Here is a 21,018-nt window from a genome sequence, read left to right as displayed (position 1 = left end):
AGAATTCCTCAGGGGAACAAGAAAACTTCTGGAAACTAAATTATGTAGCAGAAACCTAATAAAAGGTATAAATACATGGGCAGTATACTCTGGACCGTTCATAGGGTGGACTAAAGAAAAACTGAGACAGCTCGATCAGAAGACCAGGAAACCCCATGACCATGCACAATGCACTACACTCGAAGGACAATGTTGATCAACTCTACGTGAAAAGGAATGACGCCGGGAGGGGACGGGTCTGCATAGAAGACTGTATGAATGGCACCAAAAAAGAACTAGAAAAGTACATAATGCTGTAGAGATGGAATTGAACCCAAGACGCCCAGTTATAAGACCAGAGTGGTCTTGGTGTCACACCCCTATAGAAGTAGACTTGCCTGCTTGCATGAGAGGCAAGAGCGGGCTACTTAAACAAGACATTCATGGCAACAAGTGTGCTTTCAAATATACGTCGTCTTGCCGGCACTTTATATGGCGTCGCCGATATAGGAAACCTACTACAAACAACGTTGGAATATGGACGAACAAACACAGCAGACATTACTGCAATGGATCCTTGAGCTACAGCAAGAGAATATCGCCCTGCGAAGAGATGGAGAACAGTCCAGCAAGCCACTTACAAGGAGACCCGACAGACCTACCATAGAACCGAACTGAAGTGATGGTGACTGGGCGATATTCATTGCCTCCTAGAATAGATACAAGGAGATGTGTGGGTTGACGGAGCCAACAGCATTAAGAAATGAGCTGAGAATGGCCTGTTGCCCAGAAGTAAACAGGCTGTTGTTCGACATGGTAGGAGCAGAAATACTGACCTCCGTCACTGAAGAACAGCTGTTATGACACATAAAGCTTGTAGCCGTCAGAAACCTACACAAAGAAGTGTACCGGCAAGAATTCTATTCTGTAAGGTAGAAGGAAGGAGAATCGGTTATGGACTTTGTGGCATGACTTCAATCACTCACAAAATTCTGCGACTTTTCAGTGACTTGTCCGAACGGGATAGGATGTGGTTGGAAAGTCAGCTACTCCAACGAGATGGTAACAGGACAAATGATAGCAGGGCTGGCAAATCTGGAGCATCAAAGCAAGGTGCTGTCGGAGCCTGCGACGCTTATGACACTGAAAGAAAAATTCAACAGGCTTGTCAGCCTAGAGACCACAGACAAGTATATTCCCCATCTCTACAGTAGTGTATACCCTTGTAGTGCACTGGTGGATATATTTTATACATATCCCCCAGTCGTACAAAATAGGAAAAATAAATTGAATTGAGAAAGGAAAAATGAATTGCTTTCAAGAAGGAATTCAACAACACGTTTACTTGATTTAAACAAACTAGAATTTATTTCATGAAGAAACAAGTGAAAGAAAAGGGTACAACACGTGTTCATGTCCGCGTTCGTCTCTCGCTGTTTACTGGTGAGAAGGAGAAAGTCTATTGTTGTAGAGAGAGAGAGAGAAAATGAGAAAAAGTCAATCCAGGCGATGGAGAGAGAAAGTATATAAGGTGTACGTACGGTCTGTTAGCTTTTTGCCCCACATGGTAGCAAGTGGCGTGAGAAATGGCGGCGACTGGTGCGCCAACCACTCACCTCGGAAGCTGGTCCGAAAAAAGGAAGATGCTGCTTATTGCTCTTGCTTTTATACTTGTTTCCAGTGGTCTTTTGCGCATGTGTGGATTTCCTTTGAAAGGGAAGTGACGTCGTCCATCTGTGCGTACATGTGCATATGTTAGCGTGTGTATACATGTGAATGTGAGTGTATGTACGCGAACATGAACATATGTGCATGTGTGGACGTGCACGCGTATGTTTGTGTGTGCGTATGTATGTGACAAGTAATATAGCTTGAGATGTGAACACATGTTTTTGTGTGAGACTTGAAAATGCTCCCACAGTACTCCCCTTCCTAGAAAAGAAAAAATATGCAGTGTATATTTTTTTTTAAGTAAATTTTTCAGCAATTGACTTTTCGTCCTGCTTTTTTTGCTGTTGGTGTGGTTGTTTAAAAAAACGGAGTGTGTTCGTAAAAAAAACGTATTTACTTACGCGTAGAAAAAAGCGTTTACTCTTTTTTTTAGGCTGACATTTGTTCGTTTGGTTTTTTGTTGTGTGCTGAAATATGCAACGAGTTGCTTGGACCGTGAAGTGAATTGTTCGTTTGGAAGGACAATTTTTGTTTTGTGTTGATGTCATGTGTCAAGTTGACAGTGTCTTTGCAAATGACTCCGCGATAGTGTGTGTACATTTTCTGTACAAGCGTTTGTTGTGCATTCGTCCGTGTTGAACATGTTTCCAGTTGCCGTTGTCTTCGCATGTGAGTCTACGGTAGTGTGTGTACATTGTCTGTATGGGCGTTTGTTGTGCATTCGTTCATGTTGAACGAGTTTCCAGTTGCCGGTGTCAACGAAACTTCCAGTTGTGAGTTTATCCGTGTGCGTGGTGCATCTCAACTCATTGTTAATTCAGCTTCTTCCTATGTGTTAATAGGATGTCCTGTAATTGTTTGTTGTTGCATCTGCTGTGCAGGAGAGAATGTGTATAGGCCTATGTGATTTTGCTCCTCGCTTCTGTTACAGGGTAATGTCAAGAAACCGTGAAAAATGTTTATCGAGCTCGAATTTTTTTAAAATTCGGTATGAAGTCGACAGCTCCGTGTTTATTTTTCTGCCAAGTCTGACGAGAGGTTTCGTCATTTTAGTTCGTTGAGGTTCTTGTCGGTAGTAGGTCATTTGTTTTTCTTTGTTGAAATGTTCGTTTTTTTTTTTTTTTTTTATCAAACAAAATGCGCATCTCGCTCAAAACAATTCCTTTCAAAAAAATAGGGTCACCATGCAAGTTCGTTTCACATCAGTCAGACGCCAGTTTGTTGCGAGACTTGTGGTTTAGAAGGAAATGCGTGTTCAGATCACGTCGGGGTCACCAATTTGTAGTGGACTGGTGGATATATTTTATACAGTCGTACAAAATAGGAAAAATAGGAGAAATGAATTGAATTGAGAAAGGAAAAATGAATTACTTTGAGGAAGGTATGAACAACACGTTTACTTGATTTAAACAAACTAGAATTTATTTCGTGAAGAAACAAGTGAAAGAAAAGGGTACAACACGTGTTTATGTCTGCGTTCGTCTCTCACTGTTTACTGGTGAGAAGGAGAAAGTCTATTGTTGTAGAGAGAGAGAGAAAATGAGAAAAAGTTAATCCAGGCGATGGAGAGAGAAAGCATATAAGGTGTACGTACGGTCCGTTAGCTTTTTGCCCCACATGAAATGGCGGCGACTGGTGCGCCAACCACTCACCTCGGAAGCTGGTCCAAAAAAAGGAAGATGCTGCTTATTGCTCTTGCTTTTATACTTGTTTCCGGTGGTCTTTTGCGCATGTGTGGATTTCCTTTGAAAGGGAAGTGACGTCGTCCATCTGTGCGTACATGTGCGTCCGTGTGTATACACGTGAATGTGAGTGTATGTACACAAACGTGAATATATGTGCGTGTGTGGACGTGCATGCGTATGTTTGTGTGCGCGTATGTATGTGACAAGTAATATAGCTTGAGATGTGAATGCGTGTTTTTGTGTGAGACTAGGAAAGGCTCCCACACCCTACTACAATGAGCATACAGAGGTTGGGCTGCAGACTGCGGCCTCAGGAAAACCAGACTGTATCAACTCTGAGAGACACTGAACTCTGTTAATGGTGTGGGAAGAGCTCACATGCTAATGGCTCAAAAAGATGAGGATGCTGCGCAAAGATGACTTGTCACAATTGCAGCTTGACCAGACATTTTAAAAGAGTCTGCCGAAGCAGAGGTCCAGCAACAGATCTATAGCGGAAGTGGATGATTTGGACAAATAAAAAAGAGAGGTGAAGCCAACCTGACAAAACCAAAGTCCGTGCTTCACCTTATTTTGAACAAAAATAAGTTCCGAAGAGGTATTCCTGATCCAGCACCAACCCTGACAGTATCAATAACTCAGATTCCAGAGGCCCATGCAGAATTTGGGCGCATCTCCATAGAGCTAGCTGGCCTCCATACTCACCACATTGATGTGATCGCAGACACTGAGGCACAGACATGCTCTAATGGACCAGAAATCAAAAAGTTTCCGGACAAATATCTAGTACCAACTAGTCACCAAATTCAGGGAATGACAGAAAACCTACTGGACATAAAAGGCATGATATTTGCTAAAATCAGAAAATGATCGCGGGAAATACGTCAGATTATATATGTATAAAAAATACATTAGATTTCTGCCTATCCGAGTCAGCCCTAAAAGACCTTGGTCTGGTACCAGAGAACTTTCCAGTCCCAACTTCCCAGCAGAATGTGGCAACTAGTGATGGTGAAAAGGCACCATGTGGGTGCCACAAAGAACTAATGCCCCACCTGTTGGACAATATCCCTTTTGCCCCTACAGAAGAAAACAGACCCCGATTGGAACGATGGATAAAGGAGCATTTTGAGTCCAGTGCATTCAATGTATGCCCACATCAACAGCTGCAGGCGATGAAAGGAAAACCCATGGACATCATGTTCATCCTGGGGGCCAAACTCTCAGCTGTCCACACTCCAATCTCGGTCGCACATCATTGGAAAAAAAGAGTTAAAGAGGACCTCGATCAAGATGTGGCATTGGGCATCATAGAACCTGTACCAGTGGGTACACCTACAACATGGTGCACCAGAATAGTGGTTGCACTGAAAAAAGATGGGTCAACACCGCTACCCTATGAGAAACCCATCATACACCATCTTCTTTCAACCAGGCATCGCTGGTGCTTGCAAAAACTAGAAAAATCGTCTTGGATGCATGGAATGGCTATCATAGCCTAACCCTCTCCCCATTGCCAAGAGATGCAACTACCTTCATCACAGAATGGGATAGATACCATTATCTTCAGGCACCACAAGGATTCAAAGTGTCAGGAGAATCATATACACACAGGTTCAACAATATCACTGTAGATATGCCCAGGAAAACAAGATGTATAGACAGCACGATACTATGGGACAACTCTATTGAAACATTATTTTGGCATACTATGGAGTACATAAATAACTGCAGCAAAAATGGTATCGTATTCAACCCCCAGAAATTTCACTTCGCAGAAAAAGAGGTGGAATTTGCCGGGTTCTTGATAACAGAAGACGGGATAAAACCCACCAAAAGAATGATTGAAGCAATACAGAATTTTCCGACACCAAAAAAAATAACTTACATAAGATCCTGGTTTGGAATGGTAAACCAGGTAGCCTACACTTTTTCTCAGGCCAAAGTAATGGTCCTGTTCCGGGAGCTACTGAAGACAATTAATTGAAAGTTCTACTGGGACAGTACACTTGATCGAATCTTCGATGAGTCGAAAAGAAGGATCACAGAAGAGATCGACAACGGTGTAAGAACCTTCAAAGTGAACAGACCAACTTGTTTGTCAACGGACTTCAGTAGGACAGACTTGGGATATCTTCTTTTCCAGAAGTACTGCAACTGTGCAACCGAAGCCGGACCTAAGTGTGGTGAGGACCACTGGAGATTAATCCTGGCCAGCTCCCTATTTACTAATGACACAGTGTCCCGATACGCACCAGTTGAAGGAGAGGCATTGGCTTTAGTCTATGGACTGGAAGCATGCCGCATGTTCGTTTTGGGATGCCCAGAGCTGTTAGTCACCATGGACCATAAGCCCATGGTGAAGATCTTCTCGGACAAAGCTCTAGAGGACATAAAGAACCCAAGACTGTTCAACTTCAAAGAATGGTCCTTGATGTACAAATTTCGAATAAAGCATCTCCCTGGCAAACTCAATGCGGCACCAGACTGTACATCGAGATGCCCAGTAAAGTTAAGCCAGGAGGAAGCAAACGAAAAGGACATTGCACAAACCATGGATAGTGCCATAAGAGCGTCATTTAACTCCACCTATGAACAGGACCCCAAATTAAGGGCAATAACATGAGACAGGATTGTGGCAGCAGCTGCTACTGACGAGAAATGTTGTACCCTCGCCGAATTCATATGAAATGGTTTCCCTAAATCTTGGCACGAACTGCCGGAGACAATTCGCCGGTTTTGGCATATGAAAGAGGAGTTATATTGCTTGGAAGGGATGATTATAATGGAAAATAAAATCCTCATACCCAGAAAACTATGTGCAGAGGTACTGGAATCGCTCCATTCAGCACATCAGGGCATCAATGGAATGTTGGCAAATGCCAGACAACGGCTGTTTTGGCCAGGACTGGACACGAGCATTCATCAGACCCAGGCCCAGTGCAAAGTATGCAACGTAATGACTGTCACAATCTAGGGAACCCCTAATGCTGCCCTCAAACCCCGAGTTCCCATTTCAGAAGATGGTGATGGACTTTTTCGATTTATGAGGGAAGAACTACCTAGTATATGCAGATAGATACACCGGATGGGTAGAAGTCACTCTGATGTCTTCCGGGAATGCCAAAGCCACATGTGATGTCCTACGAAACTGGTTCTGCATGTACGGTGTCCCAGAGGAGCTGTCGACCGATGGTGGTTCCTAGATAATTGGGGCATAAGGAAACGAACATCATTGGCATATTAACCACAAAGCAACGGGAGAGCAGAATTGGCCATTAAAATGGCTAAAAGGATCCTTATTGATAGCATGGACAGTTTCGGTCACCTATACCATGACCGGGCAGCTAGGTCCCTACTGACTCATCACAACACCCTGGTACAAGACCTACATATGTCTCCAGCGATGATGCGATGATGCTCTATGGTTGCATGATAAAGGGCCATCTCCCAGTGCTTCAGGACCAATCTCGAATCTAAAAACGCTAGAGAGAAATCAGTCGTTATAGGGAAACAGCGATGGCAAAAAGACACGGAATTAAACGGAATACAATCTAAAATGTAACCCACTTCAGGAACTGAAAATCGGGGAAACGATGCAGGTTCAAAACCAAGTTGGTCCACTCCCACATTGATGGGCAAAGATGGGAGGGGTGGTGGAAACATTGGGTAACCGGAAGTATAATGTACGTATTGATGGGAGTAACTGGGTAACTCGTCACAATCGCAGATTCCTCTGAAGAATAAACCCCGTGGTAGATACTCCTTGTCACTTGATACCTGAGGAGCCACCAGGAATGTTGGATACCATAGACGACCTAACAGGGCCCGAAATACCGGGACAATAGTCCCCCACATGTACGGATCAACATCAGCCCGAAACATTTGACACTCTGCCAGAATAGATGGAGGTGGATGACACAGCATCCCCTGGGATGATGAAGGTTGAGGAAGACCAACCGGTGCGTCGTAGTAGAAGGGTGACGTGACCACCCAGGAACCTATCCTCACAGACATAAGGCATATCGCATGACTACTCCAGAGATTCAAAACATTGGACCACAATGCAAGTATCTTGTGGCCCTGGAAGGGGGAGGGCGTGTAGAGGTGGAATCGAACCCAAGGCACCCAGTTATAAAACCGGAGTGGTCTTGGCGTCACACCCCCATAGAAGTAGACTTGCCCGCTTTCATGAGAGGCGAGAGCGGGCTACTTAAAGAAGACATTCACAGCAACGAATGTGCTTTCAAATATACGTCATCTTACTGACACTTTACAAATGCAAAACACTGAAAGAATAATCATAGCAGCGAGAGACATGGAAAAAACACTTGGACATGGATGCAAAAAGGACATATAAGCCGAGAAACTGAATTCTTAATAACTATAGCATAAGATAACTTGATAAGAATCAACCACATCAAATCAAAGATTGACAAAACACAAGAAAACAGCAAATGCAGACTCTGTGGACAAAGAGACGAAATGATAAACTGTATTGTAAGTGAATGCAGCAAACTGGCCCAAAAGGAATACTAGAACAGACACGACCAAGTGAGAAGGGTAGTACACTGGGAATTATGCATCTCGAACGCACAGACAAGTGGTACAAACATAAGCCGGCAACAGTACTTGAAAACGAGAATCATAAAATCCTACGAGACAAGGACATACAAACTGATAAACCCATACAGGCAAGAAGACTAGATATTGTAATAACAAGAAAGAAAAATCCTTTCAAATCGTAGACTTTGCTGTTCCAGCCGACCGCAGGGTGAGTATCAAAGAAAAGAAGAAACTGGGCAAATACACAAACCTAGCCAGAGAGTTGAAAGGGATATGGAAGATGAAGAAAATCAAAATAATACCTATAATAGTAGGAGCACTCGGAACAATCCCGAAAAACTTTGAAAAAAGAATGGGAGAAATTTGAATCAAAGGAATGACTGGAAAAATCCAACGAACAACAATAATGAAAACAGCTGAAATATTAAGAAAACTCTTGAATGTGGAGACTAACACACATGAGCAACGAGCGTGGACCAGACAAACTACTGCAGAGGCAAAAACATGAAACGCCACATGGAACTAAGTACATTGAAGCCATATATCTATAAGTTCTCTAACCCCCACCCACCACATCACTGAACCCCCACCTCCCTCAAAAAACAAAAAAAGGGAGAAAAACAGCCAAGTAGAGTCAAGAAGGAAGGAAAGACCGAGGAGAGAGCACTGACCAGATCGTTTACACCAGCCACCAATCTTCTACAGTAAGCTAGCATGCTGAGCATAAAAGTGTGTATTATATGTTTTCAGATGTGCTGAGCAGAACACCTACATAGGATAAGAGATTATAGAATCCATAGGATCAACTGCTATATAGAAAACTGCAGTGTGACAAATGTTTGAGACACATAAATAAAACACGTTTTAATGATGTAAACAACCTGAAGCAAGTGTATATCTCTAATGGCTGTGGCAGATTTGAATCAATATACTCCATTCCCAGACAAATTTCAAATCGATCATGTGTGTTATTTATGTGGTCCAAGCACTGGTCTAGCAAGTCATATGATAAGGAGCAAACTAGACCAGTGCAAAACAAGAGTTGAATATAGCTATGCACAAACGCTAACCACTGTACAAGGGGCGTGCAATAAGTAATGCCACTGACCCACTTCCCATAGCAGTAGAGCAATGAAACTTGTCACAATTATTAGTCTTTCTCTACATAGGAGCCACCCAGAGTTATGCATTTCTCCCATCGTTTGATGCAGCTCTGGAGACTGTTTTTGTAGAACACCCCAGGTTGGTCCTCCAACCACGATGTGGCTTCAGAAATCAAGGCTGCATCATCTGGGAGACGCTTTCCTATCAAAAACAACTTCATGGCTGGGAAGAGGTGAGAATCAGAGGGTGTAAGGTCAGGAAAGTAGGGAAGATGGGGGAGGATTTCATAACCACACGCCCGTGCTTCTGATCTGGCAACATGCGAGTTGTGGACCGGAGCGTTGTCCTGCAGGAGGAGAGTACCTTTGCTGATCTTGCCCCGCCTCTTGATTTTGATAGCTTCCCTTAATTTCCTCAAAAGTGAAGCATAATAGGCTCCTGCAATTGTGGTACCCTTTGCCACAAAATCTGTCATCACTATTCCGTCCTGGTCCCAGAAGACTGTGAGCATGACCTTGCCAGCGGAGGGCTGCACCCTTGCCTTCTTTGGAGGTGGTGAGTCCAAGTGCTTCCACTGCATTGACTGGGCTTTGATCTCTGGATCATATTGATGGACCCAGGTTTCATCCTGTGTAATCAGTCTTTTTAAAAACTTTGACTCATGTTGGCACATCTCCAAATTCATCCTCGAGTACTTGACGCGTTCTCGCTTCTGGAATGGTGTGAGGAACCTAGGAATCCATCTGGCAGACACCTTATGCATATGCAAATGGTCATGAATGATAGTTTCCACAGACGCTGTACTAATCTTGACATCTTGGGCTATTTGGCGAATAGTAATGCGCCGATCTTCCAAAATGGCAGCCTCAACTTGACGGACAGATGCCTCATCAATGGCAGAAGAGGGGCGACCAAGTCTGGGAGCTGTTTCCACAGACTTCCGGCCATGTTTGAATTCACAATGCCAGCGTTTTACAAGGTCATATGATGGGGCATTATCACCATAAGTTTCTTTCATTTCATCAAAAGTCTCCTGTGGTGTGCGTCCTTTCAAATACAAAAACCAGATCACTGCTCGACATTCAACAGGCTCCATTTCACACCTGACTCAGTTCAAACACCTGTAAAACAGAAACCACAATTAGTTCAGAGCTGTAATTTGCCACATAACCCGTAGAGATATAAATCATTGCACATGCAAAACTTCTGCTAGACCAGATAACTGGAAGTGGGCCAGGGGCATTACTTATTGCATGCCCTTCGTATGTCATATCTGCAACAAGATTAGTAAAATTTAAAAGGTCATATCAGAATGACTTTCTCCTTTAAACAAGTGGCAATCACCACATGCGCGCACACACACATACACACACACATATATATGGTGATTACTACTTCTTTATAGAAGAAGATCATTCATCCAAGATTTTAATGGTCACTTGTGAGCATGCATGCATAATCTATCTATCTATCTATATATATATATATATATATATATATAGTAATTTATAAAATATATATGGCGATTAAGCTACACTGAATATTCAGCGTTTCATCCACTATAGGATTCGTCAGGCTTATGCGCGAATTCTGTGGTTGTTTCTCGTTTTTATATATGTTGAGGATTTTAGTTAGCCAATCAGCTTTCTAGTATCCACTGCGCCCCTTCCTATCAGCCAATGGCCATGCATTTTATCGAACAAAGGATCTGTTTTAGAACTAGGTTAGTGGTTTAAGACAGACGATTTTCCTCATTTCTGCTCTTTTTTTTTTTTTATATATAAATATACATATGTGTACATACATAAATGCACACATGCATATATATATATATATATATATATATATGTGTGGTCGTTTATGTATATTCATGTTTATTTAATTTATTTATTTGTTTGTTTTCTATTGTTTTTGTTAGTTTTAAAGCTATTTTGTATCGCTATCCTAGAGTAAGTTTTATTTTGTGAACACAATTGTTTGCTATTTCTCGTCTACAGTTTAATAGATTTTGGGTTTCTTTAAAGTACAGGATAGCAAATTTTTCATGGAGGCATAATTTACATGGGTCATCTAGATGTCTGCACGTGGTAGCTTGTCTTATTATTTTCCATTCGACTACCGGCATATATATATATGTATGTGTGCATATATTTGTGTACACATATGTATATTTATATATAAAAAAAAAATTTTTTTAAAAAAGAGCAGAAATGAGGAAAATCGTCTGCCTTAAACCACTAACCTAGTTCTAAAACAGATCCTTTGTTCGATATAATGCATGCCCATTGGCTGATAGGAAGGGGCGCAGTGGATACTAGAAAGCTGATTGGCTAACAACCACAGAATTCGCGCATAAGCCTGACGAATTCTTTTGTGGATGAAACGCCGAATATTCAGCGTAGCTTAATCGCCATATATATTTTATAAATTACTAACTAGCTCTACCTACGTATTGAGCACTTTTGAAGTAAATACTTAAAGTTTACGCATAAATCTATACTTTTGTATATTAATTTTATGTGAGTAAATGAAGTAGTTACATATATATATATATATATAGAGAGAGAGAGAGAGATAACAACTTAGAAAGATAAAAAATTATGACACATTCATTATTAAGTATATAAATTCCAAAAATTTGACATCAACAAAGAGATAAATTTCATCAAGACATATAAAAAGGAGGGGCATCAACACACAATGATGCAAAATAAAAATTTACAAAATACAATATTCCTTGTATTTGAACAATAAATTTTGCTGTTTTTGAACAATAAATTTTAAAAAATTTAATACTTGCATATTATTATTTTGAATTTAAGATATATATGAGATGTGTTCCTGTTTTCTATTCCGCTTGAATGGATCAGAAGGGATTACAAATTGCATTGTTATTATGATTGAACATGCATTCATGACTTGCAAGTTTCATCTCTTTGCATATGTAATCCCTATCAGAAGCAAAGATGCATTATTGAATTCCTAGCAAAAGTTCATTGAGAATGGTGGTAACTATGTAGAAAAATATATTTTGGAGCATAAAAGGTCCCACTGCAGTCTTTGTAGCTCTTCAATTTTTTTAATTAAAAAAAAAATGGGAAGCTTTACTTTTCAAATGATCCTCATATATATATATATATATATATATATATATATATATATATATATATATATATACACACACACACACACACAGAAAGATGGTTTTGTGGCTGGGTTTGAATTTTCTGACCGACTGTAATCATGACCTCCTGTGCTGATGATTCCCAAAAGGATGAAACATTCACATCTGTAGGTATTTAAAAATTATTATAGTAATAATAAGTATGTCAGCTCCTTTAAGAACTCCATTCTTATTGTTGATCAATTTACAGTTAAAATGAAAGTCACTTAATCTTGCATGTGCAGATCATAATGTTTACTCATTAAATCACTATGGACGGACGTCTCCACATTTAATGATAAATGTTTAAATTTCAAGTGTAATTCTCGTGTGGTTTCTTCCTTGCTAATGGAGTCAGAGATGACTTTGTGGCTGGGTTCAAATCTTCCAACTGGCTGTAATCATAACTCCCTGCGCTGCTGATTCCCGAAAGGATAAAACACTAGTGTCTGTAGGTATTTAAAAAAGTTATTATAGTAATAATTATATATATATATATAATTTCACCAGGCATAAACATATAATTAGTGAAGAATAAAATGAGAAATCTTTTTCAATTAAAAAACTGCAAATGCTGAGATCAAATAATAATAAACAATAACAAAACTTCACATGCATAAAAAGACAAAAAGAAAATAATTAACAAAAAGAAACATCAACTCTGACCAGATTAAAAGCATTAGTGAAATCATCAAAATACAAGAACAGGGAAAAAGTTATTACATGTTTATTAAATATTTTTTGTAAACGTTTTGAATGCAAAGAAATATTGTGTATTTTGATAATTTAAGAAATTTTCTTACATTTTTTGTATCAATATTAAGATTTTATATATTTCTGGATTTAGTCTGAGCAAAAATGGAATTCAAATGAAATCAATTTCTAATGCGATATCCATATATCTCACAAGATCTAAAATGATTCAAAAGATACAGGAGTTCCTAATATTTTTTGTTTTATATGAATCACGTGCCTGGGTGCCCGGCATTGCCCGAATGTTTGGAGGTGTGTGCTGAGCAAAAAAAAAAAAGTGGTAGTAGGCAGGCAGGCTCAAACCTGTACTGCGAAGGAGGAAAAGAATGTGAGAAAAAAAGTGACATCTTTGCCGTTTCATCCATCGCGAAACTGGAAGTGACAAATTTTTAAATTAAGGTTAGTCAATCGAAAAGAAGGGATGACTTTCGAAAATATCAGTGAAAAAAGCGAAAAAGTGTAGAAAAGTTCCCAGTTGAGGGTGAATGAAATAATGTCTTTTTTTTAATCAATTTTTCGATATTAAGGGTCGAGCTTCAAAACGATACTGATCTCGGAAAATCTGTTGCCTTGTCAAAAATTTTAGGCAGACATACAAACATACATACATACATTTAAACAGACAGGTGAGATTTATATTATAGATTAAAATAAGACTGTAATAACCTTTTCTTACATTATTGATGTTGTTTCAGTTTTGTTTTTTTAACTTTAATGTGTTTTACATTTCTTTGCTTGTTTGAAGAAGTTTGTAAGAAAACAATTTTTTTGTTAATTAAAATTTATAAATGTATTTTTTTTTCCAGACCAAAAAGTTTCCAATATGTCACATGAAGAATTATTAGAATATATGTCTCCTGACCAAGAAACAGAATACAATCAGATTCTTGCAAAGTGAGTCAGATTTTCTTTCAACTGGTTTTGTGTGTTGGGGAGGTGCATGATATAATCCTAATAAATTTTTATGTGGCCAACTCTATATGAAAATGGAGATATTAATAGAATTGTGTAAAAAGTAAACTTAGAATATCTTTTAGATTAGAATTTAGATTTACAGAATGCCACAGAAGTAAAAATAACATATAAATAAATACCTTTTTTGGCATTGTATTCAAAACTACAATCGGAAGATGCTTCAAATTAAGTTCTCAGTGTTTTGCTAATTTTATCATGGGTTCTGGTTTTTCAACATTATAGGTATTTCACCAATAAGCCAGGCTTCTATGGAATGGCAACAAGCTCTCATCTTGATGATGGCACTCTAAGCAAATGAATGATACAAACATAAATCTTTTAACACAGCAGAACAATAGATTCTTCCAATTTTGCAAACAGTCTTTCTTTGCATCCTCAATCATTTATTCTTTGAGAGATTATTGCTAATTTTGACCTTTCCATGCTTAACAGTGTTGATCATTCATGTGTCATACATGATTATTCTAAAAGAAACCAAAAAAAAACGTGAATAAAGATGAATCCAAAAAGATGAATGAAAAATCTGATTTTAAAAAAGATGATGAAAATATTAAATTTTCGCCAATACTTAATTATATTATTATTTATCTGAATTGAGAAAATGAGTTTTGTTCATGCCAGCGTTTTACAAGGTCATATGATGGGGCATTATCACCATAAGTTTCTTTCATTTCATCAAAAGTCTCCTGTGGTGTGCGTCCTTTCAAATACAAAAACTGGATCACTGCTCGACATTCAACATGCTCCATTTCACACCTGACTCAGTTCAAACACCTGTAAAACAGAAACCACAATTAGTTCATAGCTGTAATTTGCCACATAACCCATAGAGATATAAATCATTGCACATGCAAAATTTCAGCTAAACCAGACAACTGGAAGTGGGCCAGGGGCATTACTTATTGCACGCCCCTCGTATCACCACGTCTGGCTTTGGCAAATGCATCCAGCTATTTGAGATTCTATTTGATTATATTTATTTGTCTGTTGGCTAACTCTTTTTAACAAACTTACCAAAGTAACCTTTAAAGTATATGCATATTGGACAGGAAAAACCTGTTTACATATCTTTAAAATATAATTTAGAAATAATATTTCTAACCAAATAGAATATAATTCTAATTTAGAAATAATATTTCTAACCAAATAGAATATAATTCTAAATTCTGGCATACTAGTTCCAAAGATTCTTGATATTTCAATATTATTATTGTTTTTAATCTAATTTTATTAAATAAATAAAAATAGTAATATTAGAATATTCAGAGTGTTGTATAATGAGCATATTTTAAAATGACACTTTTTTAATTGCATGAGAATTAAGTTAATTATATCATAATTTATATTTGTTTCTATGATTTTATGATTGTGATTCTTAAACTTTAATCCCTTCAAACATTTATTTATGCAAATCAATTATTATTCATTTTTTGTTTTCTGTTTTTTTCTATTCAACACATTTATGGACGCCTATCTTAGCATCACTGATTTGAATCTAAATTTTATATTCTTTGTCTATACTTTCATTGTCACTGCTGGTTTAGGATGTTTAGACTGAGCTAATGTTCAGGAGAGATTAAGAAAAGGTATGATTATTCGTGCCATCCATAAAATGTAGTGTATAAACATTAGTGTCACATGATGCTTACATTTAATTCCATGTTTCATGAATCCTTCTTCTTCTTCTTCCACAGTCTCGATCCCAGGTAATAACACTGCATGATCAGTGCATGAAGATTATGCAGCATCTACATCTACTCTCAGTCATTATCTTTACAGATACTCAATTTTTATTTCTTTCTTTTCTAGAAATTATTGACCATGTCTCTTTAGGTATCACCTATTTCAATAAGGAAAACAAAATACATTTATCCATTATTATACTACTCTTAAAATCATTTTCCTCCATACTTAAAGGGCACAAAATAAATGATTAAATATTATTTAGTTCTGGGGCTGAGTTATGTTTGAAAAGAATTCAATTTTAATTCTTCTAATTAGCCATAATTTGTAATTAACTGAATAAGTCAGTTATATTTGATTAAACTCGTTGAATAGCTTTTGACTGCTTAGTCTATTATTCAATTGTTTTTGTGAGGATAAGTAATTTCGTATTTTTCTCAGTTGCAGAAAAAATGTTTAAAATTCTTGTCACAATTTTTATCATCTTCAAGATTGGTAAAAAGGACAGAAATTTAGATATTTATTCATAATTGTTGACTAATGAGAGTCCCGCCTATGCTATCAATGAGTCCTAATTGGCTGTACAATTCAAACTTTACTGGTCTCATTGAAACCGAAGCAAATATATGCACAAATCAATAATTTAGAGTTAAGCTGCCGATATCCACCATCTCTTGTGCATTGTCGAGCATGGTGGACAATTTCCTCAAGCCAGGATCAAAACCCGACCACCCAAACGACAGTCGGAGCTTCTAACCATTGCGCTATTTGGCTGCTACTATGTGGGCAGTGAATTAACAATGTTTTGACATTGTTCAAATACCTAAGCTCAATTTGTTTACACAAAGATTATCACTGTGATACAGCGAAACAGTCTGTCTGTGGATGCCTATATAGACAGACTGTTTCTTTCCAGGAGGAACCGATTCCAATGCAGTAGTGATGTATTGGATATAAGTGGATTGAAAGCAGAATAAGTTGGATATGAAAATGAAACAAGTTTTTCAGTTTCTTTCTTTTTATTATTATTATGATTTTTTTGAATTGTAAATCTTACTTGCTCTTAATGTAACTTGATGTAGAGGTCTGTATAACATGATATATTAATATCATGAAAAATTTCCTTCTCCAGATGTAGATTTCAACTTCAACTTGAAGGAGGGAATTTTTCCCAAAACAACAATTTAAAGGCTAAAAATCACTATTGATCTTTGAGCATTAATAAAGAAAAGTTGCCATTTTATTATGATGACTGTTGAAAATCTGAAGTTGTTGTCAAAGGCGTTAAAGTATTGATTTGAAAAAATTTGAAATGTAAACTATTATGATCGGAATCTAAAAACAATCAACATGTTGAATTTTGCAGGCAATTCTGATCTATAAGCATCACGAATGTAATAATTGTATGTAAACTTTGTGAAAGTAAAATATCTGAGTTGTTAAATGGAAAGTGATAACCTTTTGCAAATAAGAATATTAATGTCGATGAATTAATGAATGCAAATTTGAATAAATGTTTAAGTGTTTAAAGTTTACTCTGAAAGTGAAACATTAACTAAAGTGTAAAGAAAGTAACTTTTGAACGCCATTTGCAATTCCTATCTGTAACAAAATAGCCATTTCATGTCCTAATGCATTAAATTTATCTGAAGATCAAGTTAGAGTAACTTTCAAAAGTTTATTAAAATTTTAACATAAAAGTCTATTGTTTGTCACTACATAAATAAATAACAAAACATATTTAAGCAAACTTTTATTAATTATGATAAATAAAAGTTTGCATTTTTTTATTTTCCCACGTAATTAAGTAATTATCTTTGACAAGACTTATTAGCAGCCCTATATATACAATTGTTTCTATATTTTACTGATAATTGGGATTTGATAAAGAAATGCACAATAAATATTAGTAATTGAGTTAAAAAAAAGAAGTAACTTGCATCTTATAAAGAATTACATTTACTACTACTACTACTACTACTACTACTACATAATTAGTAGGGCTATGACAACAGCATATTCTTTTCATTGTTTTTACTCTCGAGTATATATCCCACACAGTTACAAACAATTAATCAATCGAGGATCACATCACTCTACATAAAAACGTATAAGATATCAATGGATATATATCTGAAAAATCAAAAGAAGGAAAAGAATATGCTGTTGTTATAGCCCTAATAATTAGTGATTCTTTTTTTGATCCTCTTTCCTTGACTGGCATATACATATGCTTTCTCATGCTTACATTTTTTTTTTTTGCAACTTCTACTTTTCAAATTTTAAATCTATGCTTTCATTTCTGCATATTGCTCAAATATTGTTTTACTCAAATTAACTTTTTTACAAAATATATGGGGTTTAATAACATTTTTTTATTTGGTTTTAGTAGCACAAAAACATATTTGACTTTTTCCTTTAATGCCACAAATCATTTTCTATTTGAGAAGTTATTGACAAATGAAAAGGAATTCTTGATATTATATAGATATACGAAATTATAAAATATAATATCTACAAATATCTACAACATTTGATGTTGCATGATTTAAAATAATCTTTTTTTATTTTTGCATATGTTATTTTTCAAATCTTTGAATGTTGTTTTTCATAAATATATATATATATATATATATATATATATATATATATATATATATATTGATATGATTTTGACATAACTAAAAGCATGACCAGTGTATTTGATATTGTCATGTTGTGTTAATTATGATCTCGCATGTTGTTTACTCTTTTACTTGTACTAATTGTATAAAAACCTTTGTTGTTTAAGCAAAATTAATTGCTAAAGTTTAAACAGTAATTTCTTTCTCATTATAGGTTAATTTTATCTCTTTAGAACTTTAAATGAACCTTGATCTTAACTGAATATTGATTGCTAAATAAAGGATAGTATTACAAAAAATTACAATAACTTGGTAAAGTGAAGTATGAATGAAAGGGTTCTATTAGAGGAGAATATTCATTAATAGAAATTAAATTAACTCTTCATTATTTAAAGTACAGAAAGTTGTTAATCGTTATTTTTAGTCTGAAATTACTGAAGTTTTGAATTTTGTTCCTTTCTGCATCTTCTTCCTGAATTTAAATGTATTTTTAGCATCCAACAATAATAGCAGCTGAAAAGAACATGTTTAGCATCACACAATATTTGACATCACTCAGTTCGTGTTTTGATCAAATTCATCAAATCAGATTGAAACAGCATATTTTAAAATTAACAAATATAGTTTTATATCTTTTAATGGAACAAGTGTTATTCTGAGAGCAGGTCAGTTTGTTTCATTTACATTTGGAAAGGTTTTTAAGTGACATCAAATACAGTGTCATGCTAATTCCATTCTTTTTAGCTGCTAGCATTATCGAGTTGAAATTGCACTTGATTCAAGAATTCTAACAACAACACAATGTGAGTCATTTTTCAATGGTGAAACAATTCTTTATAAGATTTTGTTTTTGTCTCTTTCTAATTGCATTCTGTTTATAACTGTACCCGTCTCTTAAACAGTAAAAATGTTGGTCAGACTTCAGTTGTCCGAACCGCAAAAGCTGAGAAGCGAATGATGACACAAATGAAATTAGACTCTGACTCGGATGAAGAGGCCTTTGAAGACCGACAAGGGGAAAGACTTTCTCCATCTGAAGAGCGAGCTCGAGAAGCAGAAAAAAGAGCTGCATGGCGAAAGGCGAGGTACAGTAGAATGCATACATGCACATATTAACTGCTTTTAGACTAAAATTATGACATTAGATGACAAGCTGACCTCCATTGCACACAAAGCTGGAGTTGAGAAAAAAATAACAAAGAAGATCCAGAAGTTCAAAGAAGGTCACATGATGCAATCCTGGCAAAATGTGTGTGCAAAATAAAAGTATTAAAAAAATATATAAAAACAGATGGAGTAACAAATAGGCGATCATCTCGATGCAGGTAATCATTCCCATCCTTATACTGCTTCCAACTGTGTTTACTCTTCAGTCACAAAATGGCACACATACTCGCTGTATAATTGCATATCATGAAGCTTGTGTGTGTGTGTGTTATTTATATACTATACAATTAAGAATCATTGACTGGTACCTAAGTTTCACATAACTAAAAAGCTATGCAGATAATGGGTTAGAACGTTTTTTTGTTTTATTGGGAACTTTCATTTGAAGCAATTATTCTAGGGTGTTAAGCAACCAGAGATCTTTTCACAATTTTTGCTATTCTATAATTGATCAGTCAATGAAAACCTTTGTTTCATACATGTAGGGAGAGCCTCTATTCAAGCCACAATATGTGGGGTTGATCAAATTCTGGGAATAGCATGCCTTACTAATGGTTGGTAAGGAAGTATATTATCAAATATCGCAGATACAATTCATAATCTTTTTAAAGCGCAAACACAATTTGGTCACTTTTTAGATATTTTGACCTTTTCAAATCATGCCTGTGTCTATTGTTTCAAAATTTTTAGTAGACTTTTGAAACAAGTATGACTGGTCCACTTTTGTAACCTTTTAAAGTTGCATAATTTAGTCACCCGGACGAGTCTGAAACAGTTTGATTTGAACAATCAGTCTTCTCTGTTGAATTGTAAGTGAAAATGATTCTTGTTGTCTTGATAATTTAGTCATGTCAAAAGAGGCATCTTTCTCTATTGGCCAAAGAAAGATGCCATCATTAACCAATTTATATGGCATCAGTAATATAGCTATCACATCACGATTTCACTAATTTTTCAAAAAATGTTTTCAGCATTCTCATTTCACTCCCAATATAATTGATTTTATTCAATATGTGACACAAGCAGTAGTATGTGTCAATGTTGGGCTAACAAGTTACAATTATTATGTTAGAAGTTCTGAAATATTTATTAATCTGCAGTTCTGATGCCAAGGTGTTTGCCACTCGGGTTTTGATAAACTGATGTCAAAACAACAGTAATTTATTATTACATTGTTTTCAACTTTTAAACTTCATGGATAATTTTCATTGTGTTTTTATTATTTTATCTACAACAAATTTAACCAATTGTTGTTAGCACTACCTTTGCCCCTTTCTAATATTCTGCTCCACAGGTTTCCATTTTGTAAATTCTATGCTTGTTTTGAATATGTGATGCACCCAGGTGTTGAGGCTGTAAGTGATTACCTAGATCGTCTAATGGGAAACAGCAACTGCAATTGTATAACAATAAATCTTGATTTGGTCTCTTATCAACCCTTTCTGTATATTTAATGCCAAAATACAATAGTTTCATTGCACAATTCTTTAAACAGAAACTGATATTTTGCTACATTATTTGGTGGAATTATTACTTTCCCCAAGAGTATTAGTCCACATGCCAACGTAATGGATTAGTTATGATCATTTAGATAAAAGACTCATCTTAAATATGGATACTAAAACAAAAGGTATGTTCATTCATTGTT

The 21,018-nt window shown here is 36.5% G+C and overlaps 1 protein-coding gene across 24 annotated transcripts in view; it reads left to right on the top strand.

Moving 5' to 3' along the window:
* Positions 1–21,018, top strand: part of LOC145279892 (protein scribble homolog) — a 772,271-nt gene that overhangs the window by 698,484 nt on the left and 52,769 nt on the right. For 21 of the 24 annotated variants that reach the window (XM_080131386.1, XM_080131379.1, XM_080131375.1 and 18 more), the window contains 2 exons: positions 13,728–13,815; positions 19,106–19,288. In XM_080131386.1, the coding sequence (XP_079987512.1) occupies positions 13,728–13,815; positions 19,106–19,288 (271 nt within the window). Of the gene's footprint in view, positions 1–13,727; positions 13,816–15,590; positions 15,760–19,105; positions 19,289–21,018 lie in introns of those variants that run through there. The other 3 variants (XM_080131389.1, XM_080131380.1, XM_080131390.1) reach the window with 2 other exon arrangements.

Source organism: Euprymna scolopes, chromosome 7 (assembly GCF_053919585.1).
Source record: "Euprymna scolopes isolate OS-2025 chromosome 7, ASM5391958v1, whole genome shotgun sequence".
NCBI lineage: Eukaryota > Metazoa > Mollusca > Cephalopoda > Sepiida > Sepiolidae > Euprymna > Euprymna scolopes.
Note: the sequence above shows the minus strand (reverse complement) of the source record. Positions and strands in the feature narration are given on the sequence as shown.